At 41.6% G+C, this 21952-nt stretch overlaps 1 protein-coding gene across 1 annotated transcript; it reads left to right on the top strand.

Moving 5' to 3' along the window:
• Positions 1-3747: 3747 nt before the first annotated feature.
• Positions 3748-20461, top strand: st8sia2 (ST8 alpha-N-acetyl-neuraminide alpha-2,8-sialyltransferase 2; the record flags this gene model as incomplete). Its single annotated transcript, XM_079567596.1, has 6 exons — positions 3748-3890; positions 9085-9129; positions 11322-11456; positions 13627-13884; positions 16510-16803; positions 20173-20461. The coding sequence occupies exons 1-6, from the start codon at positions 3793-3795 to the stop codon at positions 20459-20461; spliced, it is 1119 nt and encodes a 372-aa protein (XP_079423722.1). The 5' UTR covers positions 3748-3792.
• Positions 20462-21952: the final 1491 nt, after the last annotated feature.

Below are 21952 nucleotides of genomic sequence, written 5' to 3'. Positions count from 1 at the left end.
TTTTTTGTCATTTTTTGTTCTTTTTTTGTCATTTTTTTGTTATTTTTGTCACATTTTTGTCACATTTTTGTCACATTTTTTGTCATTTTTTGTTCTTTTTTTGTCATTTTTTTTGTCATTTTTTGTCATTTTTTAGTCATTTTTTAGTCATTTTTTTGTCTTTTTTGTCTCATTTTTTGTCTCATTTTTTGTCTCATTTTTTCTCATTTTTTGTTCTTTTTTTTGTCTTTTTTTGTCTTTTTTTTGTCTTTTTTGTCATTTTTTGTTCTTTTTCTGTCATTTTTTTGTCATTTTAGTCACATTTTTGTCACATTTTTGTCACATTTTTGTCACATTTTTTGTTCCTTTTTTTGTCACTTTTTTGTCACATTTTCATCCTTGTTTTCGTCTCAGTTTTGTTGCTATTTTCACACCTTTTTTCCAGAAGCTTTTGGATTGGGGTAAAGCTGGAGAAAATGTGCTCAGTTCAGGTGGGAGTTAAGGGGTTAATATTATTTGAAGCTGTTGAATTGAAGTGTCCCAGGTGATGGAGATGTTTGTGCTGAGACGAATCAGCAGCAGAAATATTATTCAGCTATTTTTACTCACACAAAATGGGAGGGAAAAGACATGTGAAAAACTCTGAAAAGTCCCAAACTGTTGAAGTAAATTGAAGACAGTTTTTGTTGTTGTTAAAGAGCCACCAGGAAGCCATTACAAGGCCGTGGGAACCCAGGGTGCTGAGGGCGCTGCAGCACCCCCTGGTGGATAGTTTGTAAACTGCAGGCAATATTAACCCCTTAACTCCCACCTGAACCGAGCACATTTTCTCCAGCTTTACCCCAATCCAGAAGCTTCTGGAAAAAAGGTGTGAAAATAGCGACAAAACTGAGACGAAAACAAGGATGAAAATGTGTAAAAAGTGAGAAAACATTGACGAAAAAGTGACAAAAAATGTATAAAAAAGTGATCAAAATTTGACGAAAAATTGAGAAAAAATGGACGAAAAAGTGACAAAAAAGTGACAAAAGGTGACAAAAATTGGACGAAAAATTGACAAAAAATTGACAAAAAATTGACAAAAAATTGAGAAAAAATTGAGAAAAATTTGAGAAAAAATTGAGAAAAAATTGAGGAAAAAAATGACGAAAAAGTGACAAGAATTTGCCAAAAAAATTTGAATAATTTGACAAAAAAGTGACAAAAAAGTCACGAAAATTTGACAAAAATGAGTCGACTGCTCAACAAAAAAAATGATGAAAAAAAAATCTGACGTGAGGAAAAAGGTCCATTTAGTTTTGTAGGTCTTTCAAATGAGGCGTTACACTGGCCTACAGGATTTGGGTAAAGCTGAACTGGAGAAAATGCTCTCGGTTCAGGCGGGAGTTAAGAGGTTAATAAATAGGATTTATTCACAGGAAAAGTATTTTGGGGGTAAATTTTGTCCCTCAGCGCCCCCTAACTAAAACATCTTCCCACGGCTCTGAGCCATTATCTCCCAGTGCTGACATTCGACCTGAAGTGTCCAGAAGTAAACCCGACCACTGTTGATCCAGACACTTGAGCTGAAATGTTCGGACTGGGTCAGGAATGAACTAAAGACACGAGTTTTCAAAGGTTTTATGGAGTCAGAGCAGCTGAGAAGTCATCAGGGCAAACTCTTCTCCATTCAGACATTTACTCCACCCGTCTCACCTGCAGAGCCAGGGGCGCAGCTGCAGAGGGGGGCCTGGGGGGCCTAATCCACCCTCTACTGACAATTATCTTTGAGACGTCTTTCCTTTGTTTTGCTAAGGGCCTTGGAGAAAATGGGATGGATGGATCACGATACTGAGGGCCCGATACGTGATACATATTGTGATGCCACATAACCTAATGCAGGAAATATTGAACAAATTAACTACCAAATTAAATAAGAACAAGCAAGTTGAGTTTCCAAAATGTATAAATTAAATATAAATTCATTTTTGAAGACGCATTTTAGAAGACTGGCTCCTTTGTCAACCACAAATCTGTATTCAACAAAACTATATTTAAAGGGGCTAGATGCAAGTTTGCCATTTTATGCTCACTACTGCCACCTCAGGTCATACGTGTAACTGCAGCTTCTATTGAGGTCGTGCATGACGGCACTTCAGACCCGAATCAACACCATTTTGAGCGACAGTGCAGGATTTTAGAGGCAGTCGTGATGAACAGATCTGGGCTCATTCTACACATTAGGACATTATTGGAACATGTAAATACATCATTTTGACATTTTTAAACTTCGTATAGTCTCTTTAAGTAGGCTAAATAAAAATCAATCAGTTACACTTTATTTTACAGTGCCCTTGATACATTGACTTAACTGAATTTAGTACAATATAATGGGCTTTGTAACAATGTGTAATAAGTTGTGCCTATGGGTTAGATACACAATGAAATATGTATTTGTAGTTTGTAGGTACATAATGTAATAAGACATGACTCTAACCCTAACCTTAATGTAGCAGAGTGCAGTATTGAGGGTCTGATAAATGAATATGCCCACAGTAAAGCACCACACGCTGCTCGGTGGAGCTCACAGCAGCAGCACTACAGAGGAAACTACACTAGGATCTTTGCTAACAATTATTTGTTAGCAAAGAGAAACAGTCTTGCATCTACGACCTGGCATGGCAGAGGATGGGGCACCACGGCACAAACGCACAACAGCGAGGCGGAAGGTCTTGTGTCCTATTACATCATGTACTTACAAAGTACAAGTTACTCCATTGTGTACATAATACATAGGTACGAGTTATTACAGACTGTTACAGAGCATTACATTGTACTACATTTAGTCATGTACAATGTATCAAGGTAGTGTCAAATAAAGTGATACCAAATATTCTGTAAACCAGTGGTAATTTTGACAACATATTTTAATTTAGTTTTTGTTTTAGTCTTTTGACTAAAATGTAATTTAATTTTAGTAAAGATTTAGTCGAAAAAATCTCTTCAATTTTAGTCTAGTTTTAGTCGACTAAATTTAAGACTAATTTAGTCGATTTTGCATTGATAATATTATATTATTATTCTAATCATATTTAATGTTGTTCCTCTGCTTCATGTTTCTGCTCCACATGAACAAAGCTCAGAGCTGATCCTTTGGCAGAGAATTTACATGATCTGAGGCTCTTTCAGACGCTCAATAGAAGTTTGGATGATTTTAGTCTCTCCTTTTCATTTTTATTTAGTCTCATTTTAGTCATAGTTTTAGTCTCATGAGAAACTTTTAATTTAGTTTTAGTCCAATTTTAGTCACAAAAATATCACTTTGATTAAAATTAAGACTAAATATTTTAGTCGACGAAATGAACACTGGTGTAAACGGGGTTGAGTATCAGGAGGGGGGGCGGTAGACGAAGGAGGACTGCGTGTCTGCGCCTTTAAGACTGCGTGCGTGTGCGCCATATTTGACAGGCACGCGCTCAAAGTTGAACCGGGGAATACAGCAGTGGGGATGCAGCTGCTGCGGGGGGAGCGGAGACCGGAGGCGGCGCGCAGACGGACAAAAGGAGAGCGGCCCGTCTGAGTGAGTGAGGGGGGGGGGACAAAGAGAGGACTGGACTCGGACACAGCGGTGAGGTGGGAGCTTGATTTACCGCAGACAGCGGGGGGAGGACATGTAGAAGAGGCTGCTGTTCACCGGGACAGCGCGTGCGGGGGAAGTGGCCGTGAGCTCGCCCGGGACAGAAGCTGCTGCTGCTGCTGCTGCAGGGAGCCAGGGGCAGTGTGGTGTGGTGTGGTGTGGTGTCCCATATCCATCTCCCCCCCCCCAGGTCCACCATGCCGCCGGTGCCTCGCGCGCTCCTCTTCGCCCTCATCGCGCTGCTCGTGCTGCTCCTGATCGTGGATGATATCGCACAAGTGGAACGAGAGCCCACGTGAGTGCACCCCCGTAGTTATTAGGCTCTCCGTGTGCGTGTGTGTGTGTGTGTGGGGGGGGTTTGATAATGACCATTGTGTCCATGCCGCCGCCGCCGCCGCAGGGCCGGGATGTAAACACTCAGAGTTTGGGAAGAGTTCATTATCAGCCCGGACAAGCGCGCAGAGCCGTGGGAAGATGTTTTAGTTAGGGGGCGCCGAGGGACAAAATGTACCCCCAAAATACTTTTTCTGTGCATTAATCCTATTTTTTAACCTCTTAACTCCCGCCTGAACCGAGAGCATTTTCTCCAGTTCAGCTTTACCCAAATCCTGTTGGCCAGTGTAACGCCTCATTTGAAAGATCTACAAAACTAAATGGATTTTTTTCCCCCTCACATTAGATTTTTTTTAATCACTTTTTTTGTTAGGCAGTCGTCTCATTTTTGTCGAATTTTCGGGACTTTTTTGTCACTTTTTCGTCAAATTATTCGCATTTTTTTGGTCAAATTCTTATCACTTTTTCGTCCTTTTTTTCCTCAATTTTTCGTCAAATTTTTCTCACTTTTTTGTCAAATTTTTGTCAATTTTTGTAAATTTTTTGTCACTTTTTCGTCAAATTACTCACATTTTTTCTCAATTTTTTGTCAAATTTTTCTCAATTTTTCGTCAAATTTTTCTCACTTTTTTCACATTTCCATCCTTGTTTTCGTCTCAGTTTTGTCGCTATTTTCACACTTTTTTTCCAGAAGCTTTTGGATTGGGGTAAAGCTGGAGAAAATGTGCTCGGTTCAGGTGGGAGTTAAGGGGTTGATATTGCCTGCATTTCACAAACTATCCACCAGGGGGTGCTGCAGCGCCCTCAGCACCCTGGGTTCCCACGGCCTTGAAGAGTGTGGCCTTTTTACGAGTATTTTGCAAAAAGCCTTTTAGTTGCGGGTGCAGTGACTGAAATAGGACTGAAGTGGGACCAAAAATGAGTCCAGAAACTAAACCAGAGCTTGAGCTTGGGCTGAACGATGTTGAAGTAACTTGCGATGTGCGATACGGCGGTGCAATATCGTGATAACGATATTATTGCACAGGGCCGTGGGAAGATATTTTGGCTAGGGGTTGCTGAGAGACAAGATTGCCCCCCGAAACGCTATTTCTTTGCTTATTTCCTATTTATTTAACCCATTAACTCCCACCTGAGCCGAGCACATTTTCTCCAGTTTGGCTTTACCCCAATCCAAAAGCTTCTGGAAAAAAGGTGTGAAAATAGTAACAAAACTGAGATGAAAACAATGATGAAGATGTGAAAAAAAGACAAAAAATGACAAAAAAAATGGACAAAAAATGACAAAAAATTATTAAAAAAAATTGACAAAAAAGTGACAAAAAATGGGACAAAAAATGACAATAAATTTACAAAAATGAGTTGAAAACCCCTCTCAAAAAAATGGAAAAAAAATCTGATGACGTGAGGAAAAAGATCCATTCTTAGATCCCCCGTCTTAACTGAGCACATTTTCTCTAGTTCTGTTTTAACCAAATCTAAACGCGTCTCGACTGGAGCATGCAGCCTATAGGCCATGGTGGCACATCTTTTGAAAGCTAAGACCTTTTTGTCACGTTGTCGCCGCAGTTTGAAGCATTTTCGGCGGGTTTTTCTCTCTCTTTTTTTTTTTTTGTCTTTGTCATTGCTTTTTTTGATGCTTTTTTTTTTTTTCAAGAAGCTTTTAGATTTGGTTAAAGCCAAACTGGAGAAACTGTGCTTGGTTCAGGCGGGGGGTTAAGAGGTTCAGCATAAATCGTAAGCAATTGTTTGTTTTTTTAGCAAATTGTGTCAAAAAGAAGACTTAAAGGGGTTAGATGCAAGTTGGCTGTTTTATACTCACTACTGCCACCTCAGGTCATGTGTGTAGCTGCACCTTCTATATTAAGCTCGTGCATGACGGCACTTCTGACCCGAATGAACACCTTTGTGAGTGACAGGATTTTAGAGGCAGTTGTGGTGAACAGGTCTGAGCTCATTCTACACATTAGGACATGGCTGAGTGAAAAATTAGGGTAAAATTGAAAAAAAAGGGAAAATGTGATAGAATGGGGCAGAAGTTGGGGGAAAAATCAGGGGAAATTATTAAGAAAGTGGGAAAAATTGGGAGAAAATTAGGGAAAAAAGAGAGAGAAAAAAGAAGAAAAAATAGGGAAAATTGAGAATTTTAAGTTGGGGAAAAATTGTGGAAAAATCTGTGGGGGGGAAAGTAAGTAAAAAATTAGGGTAAAATTGAAAAAAAAGAAAAAAAAAAGGAAAAATGTGCAGAAGTTGGGGGGAAAATCAGGGGGAATTATGAAAAATGAACATTAAACATTAAAACATTATGGGAAAAACTAGGGGCAAATGGAGAATACACTGGGGGAAAATTGTGGAAAAATCAGAAAGAAAAAAAAAAAGATAAAATGGGGAAAAAATTGCAAAAAAAATGAGGGGAATTTGTGATAAAATGGGGGGGGGGGAAATATGAAAGAAAGTGGAAAAACAAGGTATTCATTTTCATCAGTATCGCTCAGCTCTTATTGGTTCTCAAAACAAGTCTCAGCCTTGGAGTTAGTTTTATTATATATATATATATGATAATATCGCCAGGAAATGTATCGTTCTGGTACCGGCACCGTAAGTTATCGTAGCATGGTATCAAAAGAAAATGGAAAGCTACCCAGCCCTATACTAAACCTACTGTAATCCAGGCCCAAAACCAGTTCAGGTTTAAATCAAGTATTAATCTAGAACTAACCCAGGACTAAGTTATAGGTAGGACTAAACCAGGACTATAGGAGGACTGGGTGTAAATGTGATCAAGGGCCGCGAGTGCAGCAACGGCAGCTGTTGAGACGGAGCTGCCCGGGTCTCCGAGGACCAGGCGGTGAGTCTCATTACAGCAGCAACGCGATACGCCATACATTATACCAGAGAGGGGGAGGAGAGGGGGAAGCAACACACCCACAAAGGAGCACCCGACTCCAACAGCTGAGTCTCATGTCTACATTTGTTTTGGGGGTTTCATCCATTCAGAAAGCAGAACCAGCCCCACACTCAGGGTTTAAACCATAGGATGTGTGTGTGATCAGTTAACCACACTTTATGTAAATCAACATAACGTCTCTAGAGTCTCTACCAGTCAAACAACAGTGGGTCATGCAGGCTAATATTAGACTAAACATACATTTAAAGTAGTTAATGAGACTAAAACTGAGACCGAAAATTCCAGATATGTTTGTCGACTAATGAAGATGAACTAATACCGAAAAGAAGGGAGTAAAAACGTCTGAACTTCCAGTGACACGGCTTGAAAGTGCCTCAGATCATTTCGATTCAAAATCTCTACGAAGAAGAGAAACCAAACGCCCTGCCAGACCAAAGAAAGTCACCACAAAAAAAAGATCACACGCTCTGACATTAGACGGCCTTTAGCTTTGATTGCAGCCGCACATTCGCTTCATGGAGTTTCCAACGAGCTTCTGCAATGTCAAAAGATCCAGTGTTATCAGCTGTTATACAATGTAAAATATTGTCTTTCCTCAAAAATGATCCACCAGTTAAGAACCACTGCTCGAAAACATGCACCATTTTCTCTAGTTCTGCTTTACCCAAATCTAAAAGTGTCTGGACTGGAGTTTGCAGCCCAGAGCAACCCCTCATTTGAAGAGCTACAAAACCCGTCTAAGCTTCTTCCTCATTGTGATGGTCAAGTTTTCGTCCTTTTTGGTTGCGTTTTTGACATGTTTTGGTCACATTTTGTGGCTTAACCAGTTACATTACATCAAAAATAACACAATCTGTCCAAAACGCTATAAAAAAGCAATGAAAACATGAACACAACGGGACAAAACAGTGACAAAAAAACAACACAACCATGATAAGAAAAACAACAAAAAACAACTATAGCTAAAAAACAAAGAAGATGAGTTTTGCAGGTCTGGGTAAAACTGGAGAAAATGTGCTTGGTTAAAGGATTAGGTCACCTTTTTTCCATTCTGAGATATGTTCTTACCTGAGCTTAGACGAGTTGATCCGTACCTGTCTGGTCTTTGTGCCCGTGGAAGAGCGTGGTAGCTTCCAATTTCACCCCCGTTTGGAGCTATAGGAACACACTGGGACAGGCCAAATGCTAACAACATCTTTGGTCGTGACCAGACAGGTACCTTTTTATTTAATATGTAATAATTCTACACAATTCTAACCTAACAACTAGCATGTTATTGTGAGGCAGAGCTGGCATTAAGGTTTTGAGCATAAATAAAGGCATGAGGCACAATTTAAACCTCTGCTACTCGAAGGTTTCGTGGAACTAACCACCGACCCATGGCCCTTTATCCCGTGTAGCTCCAATATGTGGCCCCCCATGAAAAAAGTTTGGACACCCCTGGGTTAAAGGGTTAAAATGTGCTTGTTTTGTCCAATTCTCTTTTCTCTGTTTTTTCTTTTTTTTTTCTTTTTAATTTGCCCCTTGTGTGTCTAAAATATAGTATTTGGGCATTAAAATGGGATTCAAAAAACATTAAATTGGATGAAATCGCGTCTGCCTGTATAAACCCAGGGCTGTCATGCTGATCTCACTCTTTGAGCACAAATAGTGTGACTGGACGACTCAAACTAGACCAAAAGTGCACCATTTTTCGGACTAAATTTAGAATATGTCGTCAAAATGAACACTGCTCACCAACCCAGTCCTAACTAGTGCTCGTGCAGGCCTTCAGCAGGTTAAAGCTCATAAAGGTGCGCTGGAGGTTAATCGTTAGAATCTAGAAACCCAAAACACATGAAATCAGGGCCAGGCTCAATACTCCAGTGTGAAGAGAGCGAATCGTATCTATTTTCATGATGATCAAAGGAAGAGTCCCAAAAGCTGTGTCCTCATTTGCAGCTTTTTTTTTTTTTTTTTAAACCACTAAGTGTCTCCTCCAAACATTACCCCAAAATCTGCCATATTTACTTCAATAAGCGTCTGCCTCCCGCACTGCTCAGACTGTGAGAGCCCTCGCGTCTCCTCTTCAGTCTAATGGGCCCCATTACGGCTCCGTTTCCCCTGGTTACGTGAGCTGATGGCCCCTCAGCAGACGCGCCAGCTGAAAACGCGCAGATAAACGCTCCACTGAACCAGCGGGCGCCGTTTAGAGTGAGGATCGTCTTTCAGCGGCGCTCAGGCTAACTCAATGTGAATCTGTTTCCAGAAGCACCGGACATGCCCAGAAGAGCCTCACCCCCAAACCACACAGGTAAGAGGGAACATGAGAATGATGCTTTTTATAATGACAGTTATGTGATGGTGCTCGGGGAATTCTTGGACTGAAAGGTGATGATAAAGTGATAGAAGCACGAGTAGCAGTAGATTTAGATGTAGGCTATAAGGTGCTCTAATAATAATGAATAATAATGCATTGGTTTTATATATTGGTTTTCTGGACACTCAAAGACGCTTTACATTGCATTATTCATTCACTCCATACTTGGTGGTGGTAAGCTACTATTGTAGCCACAGCTGCCCTGGGGTAGACTGACGGAAGCGAGGCAACCAGTCTGCGCCATCGGCCCTTCCGACCACCACCAACCACTCACTCACTACATTCGCTAGGCTTCCTGGTGTTACCAAACGGTCTCCCATCCAAGCACCGACCAGGCCCTTCCCTGCTGAGCTTCCAAGGTCTGACGGGATTGGGCAGAGCAAAGGCGGTATGACCACGACAAGTTAATACCTGTGGAATTCATTATCAAAATAGCAACACAAACAAACGGACTAGTTTGAATTTGAACTAATAATAATAATAATAATAATAATACATTTTATTTGTATAGCGCTTTTCAAGACACTCAACGACGCTTTACAGAAAACAAGAATAAAACACACATAAAATGAGCACATTAAAACAGAGGGCAGTTACTCGACATTAAAAGCCTTTTTAAAGAGGTGGGTTTTGAGTTCTCTCTTGAAGGTGGGGAGGTCGATGGAGAAGGCTCTGTCGCCCCAGGTTCGGCGCTTGGTCTTACAGGGGAGGGACAGAAGGTCGGCGTTGGAGGAGCGGAGGGAGCGAGATGGAGTGTGATGGTGGAGGAGGTCGGTGAGGTCTGGAGGGGCCAGATTATGGAGGGCTTTAAAAGTGATGAGGAGGACCTGGAACTGGATGTGAGGGACGGGGAGCCAGTGGAGGTTCTGAAGGACAGGGGTGATGCGTTCATGGGAGCGAGTGTGCGTGAGGAGGCGGGCAGCGGAGTTCTGGATGTACTGGAGTTTATGGAGGGTTTTGGATGGTGAGCCGTAGAGGGCGCTGTTGCAGTCGTCAATTCTGGATGTGATGAAGGCATGAATCAGAGTTTCAGCGGCAGAGAAAGTGAGGGATGGGATCACATGTAGGACACTTTTTTTCTCTAAGCATTGGTCACTATTTCAATTTGTTTTGATTCATGCACATGTTTTTGTGTTCACTTCAAACCAGAGGGGGCCACACATTTTTCAGTAAGGGCTGCAGGTTAGCGCTCGTGCCTCACAGCTAGAAGGTCCCAGGTTTGATTCCCACCTGGACGGGGCCTTTCTGTGTGGAGCGACGAGTGTGTACAATTAACACGTAACACACTGCAACACTAAAAGCAAGGACTAATTTGCAATGGCCGTAAAATACAAGATAAAACAACAACATTGATTCGGCCGATACACAAAGCTGGTGCATTCGATCTAAAAAAGAATGGTTGTACACACTGCAAAAAGTAATGAACTAGATCAGTATAAACATCTCAATTTCAGCAAAATAATCCACATTTGAGTTGTTTTGACTAGTTAAGAAGTTGTTGGGCGTTCGTCCCAGATTATTTCACTTGTTCTGAGATGTTTCTGACTCGTTTCGATACATTTCGTCCTTATTTCAGGTCATTTTCTTTGCCAATGGGGTAAGAAAGTTGGTCTTGTCTCATTGGCAATTTTACTTTCTTATTTCAAGCGAGATTTACCCTAGAACTGGTCTGAAATGTCCTCAAACAAGCAAAGGAAACTCGGTCCGATCAGGAAAAGTGTCTAAATGAGTGAAAAACGACAAAAACAGGACACGTTTACCCAATTCAAGTCATTTATCAATGCTTGATATTTACTTTTTGCAGTACACTTGGTCTCTTTTTAAAGTACGCTTCAGTTCATTTTCTACAAGGCCTGATCTAGGTCCTGTTCCAGCTCAGGAGACACAGTTTAGCTCCCTGGACATTTCTGTTGGCGGCTCCCTGTGTGATGGAGCACGGAGCTCTGAGGAGGACATCAGGGTCATCTGCTTCTTCAGACTTCCCACACGTCGCTACATCTGATCGTTTCCTGTTTGTCGGTTTTATCTTGCTATGGAGTCAGAAGTAAAGATTGAGCCGACCCATTATAATGCAGTGTTTCATGCAGTCCTTTGCTTATTATTAAAGCTGTTTGTTGCCTCCTCAGACCAGCCCCTGTGCGAGTTGCCCCGACCCCGCGACCTCCTTCAGGGTCAGAGGTCAACAGCTCTAAAGGACTCAGTGAGCACTTCAGCCAGACGGGGAACTGGACCTTCAACCTCACCCTGGCCAACCTCATCAGGTCAGAACTTCAAGCTTCAAGTCTCTGGAAGCAAATGGCACTATCGCTACATGAGCAGGTTTAAATAGGCTCACACCATGGTATAACTTTGTTCCCTTCGGTGCACAAATTGCCTCCATTAAGATAAGTTTCCTATTATTGACTTTCAGCTCTTTATTAGCCATATTTCATCAGTTTCACTCCCTCAATCTACAGATCCAGTCTCTTTAATTAAGCAAAAACAGTGTGAAATACGTTCAGGGAGGCAGGCTTTATTTGTCACTACATTCGATGATAGCGCTGCAAACTCAGTGCTAACAGTGACTTAAGCTAAGTCAGAGCCGGAGACATCAGTCCTCATCTGATTTAGCTCCATGGCTCGGCCTTGAAGGGAAAGTGTTGAGGGTTTAGGACAGGAAAGTCTCGGCCCAGAAGCACTTCCGGTTCATTGCTCGGATACAAACAAACAACCAGCTGTTCGAAGAGGTGGCTCAATCGAATGGTGGAAAATGCTCTGCTTTGTTTTCGGCCGTAATCACCAAAGTTTACGCGACGCATGCGCCTTTTTTAAGTTTCCCAAAGACCAACTGAAGCAGTGCACTGCAAAAAGTACCCAACTAAAAACAAGGAAAAAAATCTTAAAATAAGACATTTTGTCTTGTTTTAAGGAAAAAATTCTGCCAATGGGGTCAGCATTTTTTTCTTGCTAAGAATTCTTTTTTGTAGAATATTTTTCTTATCATAAAACAAGAAAGAAACACTAAATTTAAGCAAATAAATAGCTAGAATTAAGCAAAATGTCCTCAGAAAATGGAATAATTTAAGGAAAACATTCTTTGTTTAGTGAAGAATTGTGGATATTTTACTTAAATGTTGCTTGATTTTTGAGCAAAATGTTCTTAATAAATACTAATATTTAAGGAAAGTATTGCCGCGCCCGGAGACCGTCTCCATGATGTGGAGCCAGGCTGATGGTCAGAATCACCTGCTGGAGGATTCACCTATTGTACATGTTTTTAGTGGTAGACACGGGGAGAACATGCTCCACACAGAAAGGCCCCGTCCTGGTGGGAATCGAACCCGGGACCTTCGAGCTGTGAAGCTGAGGCTCTAACCACTGTGCCACCGAGCCGCCCACTTTAAAGAATGGAATGTATTATCCATCTGTGAGAATCAGTTCTTACATTAAGAGTTGTTGATCTTAGTTTTTCTTAAAATAAGAAAAAATATTCTTTGTCCAAAACTGAAGAAGATTCAAAAAGTTTTTCTTTCTTGTTACAAGAAAAAATTGCATTTTTTTTAGCAAATATATCTGAACAAGAAATGGCTCGATTTTATTTCCTAAAATAAGATTTTTTTTCTGAAGAAAACTTTGCTCGGCAAAACATTATTACTTTTTAGGGAAAAAATAAGAACTTATTTCTTAAAGTAAGACATTTTTTACTTGCTTAGAATCCACTTTTTGCAGTGTGGGAAAAGCGATGCAGGTTTGATGAAACATAATGTCAGATTTTACAGATGCTTAACTTGAATATGTATTGAAGCTAACTCGCAACGCTAACCTGTGAATAGTTGTATTTTATTTATTTATTTAAGAGATAATGGAGGAACAATGCATATTAATGAACCTTTAACAAATGTAAATATGACATAGTCTTGAGCTAATTTCCGTCTGTGGACCCCCGGGCAGGTTGATGTTATTTACACAACATAATAATCTACATGACGTGTAATCTACAATGCGAAAAAGTGATCTTATAAAATACTACAAAACATATTTCTATTTACAATGTATGAACTTACATTTACACGGTCATACTAGCTTGAACACGGCCCTGCACCTTTCTCATCTCCTCCTCATATTCAAACTTCAGGACATGGCCAGAGTTCACAGCTAGTTCCGACGAAATTTGTCCAAAACAACACAGAAAAAGCCGTCAGAGAAGAAGAAGTGGGCGATCTCAGTACAGCACAACCGGCGCATGTTGTTTGTTTGTGAAAAAAACCTGATCAATTGTGCTGAGAGACCAGTTAATCGATTCCATAGTTTAGCGGTTTGGGAGGACAGCGAGCAGAGTCCAAGAGAACAGAAGAAGTCAGACGAGACACTGAAGCAGCAGGAAAGCAGGAGCAGTCAGAAAACACGTCTGCACTCGACACACAGGTTCATTTGAATGCGGGTGCTTTACAGGAAGGACGTCCTGCGTTTCCTGGACCCCCTGCGGGACCTGTCGATCCTGCGGGGCGCGGTCCGACCCGGAGACACCGTCCACTACGTGCTGGACCGCCACAGCAGCACCCACATCACAGAGACCCTCTACAGGCTGCTCCCCTCCGCCCCGCCGCTCAAGAGCCAGTTCCACCGCAGCTGCGCCATCGTGGGCAACTCGGGCATCCTGCTCAACAGCCGGTGCGGAGAGGAGATCGACCGGCACCCCTTTGTCATCAGGTAACCGAGACGGGCGCTCCTTTGTCGCCGGGTAACTGGGCCTCACGCTGGGCTTCAGATCAGTCACTGCTGTGCCCGCACGTCCGAGAGGAAATGGGGAATTCTGTAGTTGTTGCCTTGGAACATCCCTTAGACCTATAGGTGTAAGTCTCAGTGGTGCACAGGTCGTGAGAATGATTTAAAGGGGGGGTATTATGCAAAATGGACTTTTTCAAGCGTTACATCATGTTATTCTGTCACTCCCTCATTAAAAACATGGCTGAAGTGTTGCCTTGGCACATTCACGTATTTCTGAGTAATCTGTAAAAACTCTGATGGCGGCCATTTTAGGGATAGGTTTGCCTGAGTCCTCCTAGGAACGCCCCCACCTCCTGGAGACGCCTCCGAGCTTTCGTCACCAGCCGAGTAACCAACCACTGCTCCTCAGCAGAACCCCCTCCCCACTGATGCCACAGACAGCGTGTGGAGGGGGCGTGTCTAAAGGCTCAGAGGTTCTTAAAGAGACAGAGGCCTATTTCAAGACATTCACTACAGCCATTTTGAGAGAGACATTTTATACGAGGCAGTTATTCTAATTTACTGCATTTACAGACCAACAGAAGGTTTGTCATCATTGTAGTGTGATATAGACTGGTGCTATGGGACTGAAAAAAGCAGAATACCCCCTCTTTAAATTGGACATAGAGTAAGACCAGGCATGTGGCCAGCTGGTGCAATGTTGTTCCCATCAGTCATCAGGTAAAAAACAACAACAGGTGTTTAAACTAGATATTTACAATGTATTGAATTAGGGCTGTGCAATTAATTGAAATTCAATTACAATTTCGATTATTACATTAAACGATTACAAAATTAGCATAATCTCATCATTTTCATTTTTTTTTTTATTTTTTATTTTTAATTTTTTGCAAACCAGACTTGCGTTATTTCAGGCCGCTGGGATTATTCTCCCTCCGCATTTCACGTGCCACGGCTCATGCTTTTGCCCGACATAAAAACAAACAGCGCTGTGTGATGATGTCATCAGGCCGCGCTGCTCAGTTTACTTGTGCAGGTGTGAGGGCTGGCCAGCAGGGGGCAGGTGTGAAACAGAGACCTCTCCTTAATCAAGGCGTACTTGAAATCATTTGTACTTTTATGACTGTTCAGAAAACAGAAAATATTCAGCATCGTTTTTTTAATTAATAAATATATAAATAAAATAAAGACCTTTTTTTAAAGACAATAATAATCGTGATTTCAATTAAGGCCAAAATAATCGTGATTATTGTTTTTTCAGTATTCGAGCAGCCCTATGTTGAATACTTTCTTGGAAAAGAAGAACTGAGCAAAATATGTGCAAAATACCCACTTATGCAATCAATTAAGCATTACGTTTACTATATAGACCAGTCATGTCAAAGTGCGGCCCGGGGGCCAAATGCGGCCCGCAGACCAATTTTTGGTGGTCCTCAGGATTCTTGTTTCATTTTCATTCATTACCATGGTACTTTTTACTGCAATCTTAATAATTCCACACAATTAAAACCTCAAAAATTTACATTTACTGTTAGATGGGGCTCGTTATGGTTCCAAGCCTAAATCAGAATTGTTTTATTGGCCGTTGTTAGTGAACAGGTTCACAACAAGGAATCAATTGTAAAACAAAAAAACATATGACACATAACTTAGATAAACAATAAACTATACAAAACTTAAAACTATAAGACTATAAGAGCTTGCATAAGAAGATAAAACGTAAAATATGTTAAAGGCGAGGGGCACGATTAAACCTCTCATGGCTAATTGGGGGAGAAAAAAAAGGGTTCCTGCAACTTGTTTTTCTTTTGTATTATGCAAATTTTCCATACACATTTTCATAAAATCAGTTATTGCTTTTAACCTTATTTTAATTCAAATGATGTGCTCACTGCACATACAGTCAGGACAGGATGACTTTAGTTTATGGAATTATTTAGTGTCTGGAAAAGACATGGCCGTGCAGCAGATTTCTGTTATTACTGGGCCGATCCATGAAACTAAGTTCAACATCTTCCCTGAAAGCACACTGGGTCTAAAACAAGTGCTGGTAGAAAGGACTTTCAGCCACGAGATCACAACGACATGCTTGTGTGTCCTCTCTCTACCAAACAATGATTTTCTAATATTATATTTGGAGAGTTGCCTTTGTCTCTCCCATATAGAATCACTGGCTCTTTCCTTCCATCTGAAATTACGACATAATCAAATTGTAGATTGTGAACGAAGCCTATTGTTTCCACTTGATCCGTCAGCGCTCCTCATCATCACAGCACTCGAGTCTGTCTTTGCTGCTGATGAGTCTGTTGAGCAGTGATTTAATGTCCATGCTCTGTGTGAGAGGTTCTCCTTCACTCAATGAAAAGCTTTTATAGGCCTCCATTTGTTTAAATAGCAATAGTTAAACCAAGAGGGTGTAATGTTGTTCTGCTGCTGCTGTTGCCTATGGATTAGGAACTAAAATCAAAAGTTCTTAAGTTAAAGATAACCATTAGTTCTCTGTATTCTACACACTAAGAAGAACTATCTCAAAACCAGGAGAAATGTTAAAACATGTTAAAATCTATGTAAAAATACCCCAAATGAAGATGACTGTTCTTTGCCCAGGTGTAATCTGGCCCCTGTGGAGGAGTTCTCGCAGGACGTGGGCTCCAGGACAGACCTGGTGACCATGAACCCGTCGGTGGTGCAGCGGGCCTTTGGAGACCTGCAGACGGAGGAGTGGCAGCTGCGCTTTGCCCAGAGGCTGAAGGCCCTGGGGGGCAGCGTGCTGTGGATCCCCGCCTTCATGGCCAAAGGGGGCGAGGGCCGCGTGGAGTGGGCCCTGCAGCTCATCCAAGACCAGGGCCTGGAGCTGCGGACCGCCGTGCCCTCCCTGAGACTGCTGCACGCCGTCAGGGGGTACGTCCTGCACTGAGCCACTGCCATCACCACTCAGATGTCCAGATGTTCCAGAATGAGGAATAATATAGGACCTTTTACTGAGTGTCTCTCCAGTTTTATCACTTTTGGGTTAATACAAGTTAGGGATGCACCGATACCACTTTCTCTAAAACCGATACGAGTACTTTGATTTAAGTACTCGCCGATATCGAATACCGATACGAGTACAAGGCATTTTCTTCAACATTCTTACTTTTTTCACAGCAGATTGGTTTGTTTCCTTAAGTAAAGTCGGCGACACATTTAAGAGCAGTTATTTTAGAATTGTGCTGAAGCCATTTATTTATCTATTTTTATTTTCATTCAATATAGTTTATTTTTATGTCTCTGTCCATCATAGACAGAAAAGCCCATGTCCTAAAGCTCCCAATGCCTGAGCTTTTATTCATTTATGTGTTTTTATTTAACAATAGTATTGAGATGTTCCTTAAATGGTCTCTTTTCGTCTTTACTTCGGCTCCTGTAGATTTTCTCGTGTGTTTGTAGTAACTTAGCGAGTAGCTACAGCGTTTTCATTGTTCTGCTGCAGCTCATTTTCCCTCAATAAAAACATGCTGTATGTCTTTAATCTGGATTTTCTGAGGACTTTTTAGTCGCTGGGTTAGTTTTTCAGATGAATAAACCCCTGGGCTTAAAACGGCGTCAGAATGGCCAAAACTGCTAGCCGCGAGTTAGCGACGTTAGCCTGTATGTTGTAAACACTGCAGACGCTGCAGCGCTAACAACATTAAGCTCTGGTTAAATCCAGCTCAGACTCTGGTTTAGAGAGCGCAGTCTGTAATAAAGTCAGCTCTATGTGGATTATTGTGTTTACACTAAACTATTCTCCAGTTTGTTGATACTTCTCTACTCAGCTGAGAGGTATCGGTTTCTGGTATCGGGACCTCATCAGTGAGTACGAGTATGAGTACAAGCCTATGGTATCGGCCCCATACTGGTATCGGTATCGGTGCATCCCTAATACAAGTTCTATGGATTTGGAAATAACTTTTTTTAACGACAATGCAAGAAGGAGCCAAAGTTTTAACTCTTCGTTGTGATACAAACTCATTCGAAAAACACATTCTAACATCATCACAGGGACGACTTTCACAACTCACAGTAACATATACAAAAACTAGTCTGTGAGCTCTCAATCTATAAAAACTATTCTATTACTTTGTTTTTTTTTCCATTACAAACAAGGGAACAAAACCAGTTTCATTTCACTAGTATTAAAAAAAACAGTATTATACTTTTGCTTTGTTATTTTTAAGCACGGGTTGTAAGGCGCAGATAAATAAAGTGGAAAGATGAGCTTTAAAGTGTTTGGAAACTGCTTGAATTTAATCTTCTGCTCGCACGCGGAGGGCTGTCAGTGTCCTCTGCTGCAGTGGGCTATTTTTACCCCAGAATGAGAGCTCATCATCGGGCAGAAAGGAAAAGGCAAGCCTGCACCTGACATCCTGTCTGTGAGCTGCCTTGTATCATGTGCACTCGGGCTGAGTTTGGAAAACAAGCGCTTTCATTTTTTCCTTTTATAGTTTAATGAAATTTAATGGTTATTAAATCCCATGGTCGATTCAGCGTTCTCATTTTACCCACGTCCAGGAGTCCATGAACGTTTGAGAGGAGAATGAAATTGGAAATGCTAAACGAGCTTTTGAAAATGGACCAAAATGGGAGAGTTAGATAAGTTTTACTGAGGACAGAGCAGCAGCGAGCACAAAGCCTGTCTCACACAGCCTCTTGTTCACAGTTGCATTGTGTTCTCTTCGTACTCTCACCTATAACTGTGCTGTGCTTATGTAAGAACAATCTTCTCTCCAGACTAGAGGTGGGAGACATCCAAAAATTCATGCCAATTTCCTTAGAGCCATAAAAGTAAGTTGTTCACAAATTGTTTATGATGCGAGGCATGACATTTGATTCAGGTAATCCCTGTTTTTAATGGAGGGTGTGTTTATTTCCTAAACATTTGGGGTAAATATGTCGACACATTGGTTTGACTGATGACAAAAGCGGATGGCAGTACATATACAAATTCTCTAAACTTTTCTCATTCTGGGCATAAAATATTCCAAGCCAGTCTAACACATCAAACTACTACCGTCAGGGGCGGACTGGCCATATGTCCATTCTGGAAGAGCACAGAAGTCTGGCCTCTCAATTTTCCTCCTTAACTTCTCACCCCCCGATTTAACCAAGCTTTATCCAAATCTAAGCGCTTAGAAGAAAAGCATCAAAATACCGAACATGACAAAAACGCGAGGTCTTAGCTTTCAAATGAGGTATGGGTAAAGCCGAACTGGAGAAAATGCACTTTGTTAACCTCTTAACTCCCACCTGAACATGTTTTGTCCAAATTCTCCAAATCTAAAAGCTTCTTCAAAATAGCGACAAAAAACGAGAAGTAAATGAGGATGTAAATTGACAAAAATGACAAAAATCCACCAAAAAAGTGACAAAAATCCAGCAGAAAAAGTGACAAAAATCCAGCAAAAAAAGTGACAAAAATCCAGCAAAAAAATGACAAAAATCCAGCAAAAAAAGTGACAAAAATCCAGCAAAAAAGTGACAAAAATCCAGCAAAAAAAGTGACAAAAATCCAGCAAAAAAAGTGACAAAAATCCAGCAAAAAAAGTGACAAAAATCCAGCAGAAAAATGAAAAAATCCAGCAAAAAAAGTGACAAAAATCCAGCAAAAGAGTGACAAAAATCCAGCAGAAAAATAACAAAAATCCAGCAAAAAAGTGACAAAAATCCAGCAAAGAAATGACCAAAAATCCAGCAACAAAAAAGTGACAAAAATGCATCAAAAAAGCAACAAAGTAACAAAAGTGAACAAAAACAAAAATAAAAAGTGACGACAATGGCAAAGAGGAGAGAATGCATTTGGTTTTGGGCGGGTGGTAAGAGGTTAAGGTGCATTTAAGGTACATATTAACCTCTTTATTTTAAGAGGTTAATATGTATTTTTAGAAGTACGTATATTGTGCAAATTTGGGCCTGGCTGGTCAGAGTCCAGGGCTGTTTTTCCGTCCCAGTCCGCCCCTGACTACCGTCCATTGATGTTAATGAGATGTATTTTAGAGGGAAACATCGCTCCTCTGTCAATTGGATCATTAGCTCCACCTGCTGGCCGTGAATCATGTCCTGACTTCTAATCAGTAAATAAATATTCAGCCCAGCATGAGGCAATCGCAGTACAAGATTAGAGTGTGCTGATTGAACCATGGAAGTTGCACACAATCTAGAAATAAATATAAAAGCTGTCGCAATAATCACAATACAAACCAACAATAATCTGAAACACATCTCTCATTTTGACCTCTCTTTCCCGTGAAGGTACTGGCTGACGAAGCGCGTCCCCATAAAGCGCCCCAGCACCGGGCTGCTCATGTACACCCTGGCCACGCGCTTCTGCTCCCAGCTGCACCTGTACGGCTTCTGGCCTTTCCCCCGGGACGCCCACGGAGCTGCGGTCAAGTACCACTACTACGACCAGCTGACCTACCGCTACACGTCCAGCTCCAGCCCCCACACCATGCCCCTGGAGTACCGGACCCTGAGCGCGCTGCACAGCCAGGGGGCGCTGCGGCTGCACACGGGGGCGTGCGGGCCCCGTGAGCGATAGGTGATGATGTAGCACTGATGTATCTGTTGTGGATCGTTCCAGTGTCATTGGGTTAGGGGGGTTTTGTATAGCCTGGCCAGACTACTCTCCTCTAATGGGAGAGTAGTCTGGATATGAAGCTCGGAGGCGGGACTTATGACGAGTCACCAATCAGAAATGACAGAATCACGCATGGTGCAACAGTAGTAGTTCGGGAGAAGGATTAGGGGCTATTTTTCCACAAAATTAAGGGGAAGGGGGGGAACAGTCATGGTCAATTCTAAAAGACTCTGCTGAGATTGATGTGACACATATGTTTGATTGCCGACTAGGGCTGTATCCGAATGTCCACACTATTCCCTATATAGTGACTATATAGTGGCCATTTTGTAGGGGTGTCCGAATGTCCAGAGAGAAAAAAGTAGTCTACAATGCATCTGGAAAAGTAGTGAGCATCGATGGTCACTAAACGGGTCAATATAGACCACAATGCATTGCGAGAGTCGGAGACGAGCCTGACAGAGACAGGTCTGTGAACTAAACACGACTGAAGTAAATCAGCTGTTTCAGTCGTGTGTTTGTGTTTCTCATAAATAAACGACTTCAATATAAACAGTTACGGTGAAAAGATGCTAACGTTAGCCGCTAACCTTTAGCTGGAGCTGTTAAATGACCGACAGCTTCCTCTCGAATAATCCAAGTCATTCATTTAAAATCCATGTGAAATATAATGTATCTGACTCGTATTTATCCATAAATATTCCACTGTCTCTGAGTTTGGTCTGTATCACAGAAATAGAAATACATTATTCCCGGAGTTTAGCGACTTTTAGCAGATGTAGTCACTCAATCTGCTGGTGCTTCGGACACACCGGGCTCTGACCGACTTTCGGCACGTCTAACGCTGGAGTGACTTTTCTTCCTTTTTTTGTGATGATAGTTTTAATTTTAATTTAAATGTCAAATAAAACGGCTGTAAAAGTGCCAAAACAGTCGTTCTGTTTCATAAAATAAACGTTTGTAACAATAAATAAAATCAGATTTAAAAAAAAAAAAAGTAGTGAATGAGGGGTTAGGGACTAGTGTGGACATTCGGATACAGCCTAGGACTTCAGAACGATTAGCATGAGCTACAAGAGCTAGCGGTTACACAGCATCAAACACAGAGGACGCTTATCTCGACAGAATTCCGCCCACTTCTCCGTTGATGTCAGGCAAAGGCCGTCTTTCGAGTCGTTGATGAAGTTTACATCGCTCTGGTCACTGAAGCACAATATCCCACAGCTGAGCCGTGAGCTAGTCCCACGTTCGCCGCTCTGTTGACTTTCTACAGACACACCATTACATCATAGGGCTCGAGCTTGGTGCTCCTTGGATACAACGGGATTAAAATAAGTTGGAAAAAGTTCTAACTACATGCCTTCGATCTTAGTGATGCCTACTGAGCATAGCTGAGTAGGTCTCCAAGCCTATTGAGCACATCTTTCAATACTAAGGTGGGGTTCCTTCCCG

This window comes from Gobius niger, assembly GCF_951799975.1.
Source record: "Gobius niger genome assembly, chromosome: 12".
Classification (NCBI taxonomy): domain Eukaryota; kingdom Metazoa; phylum Chordata; class Actinopteri; order Gobiiformes; family Gobiidae; genus Gobius; species Gobius niger.
Note: the sequence above shows the minus strand (reverse complement) of the source record. Positions and strands in the feature narration are given on the sequence as shown.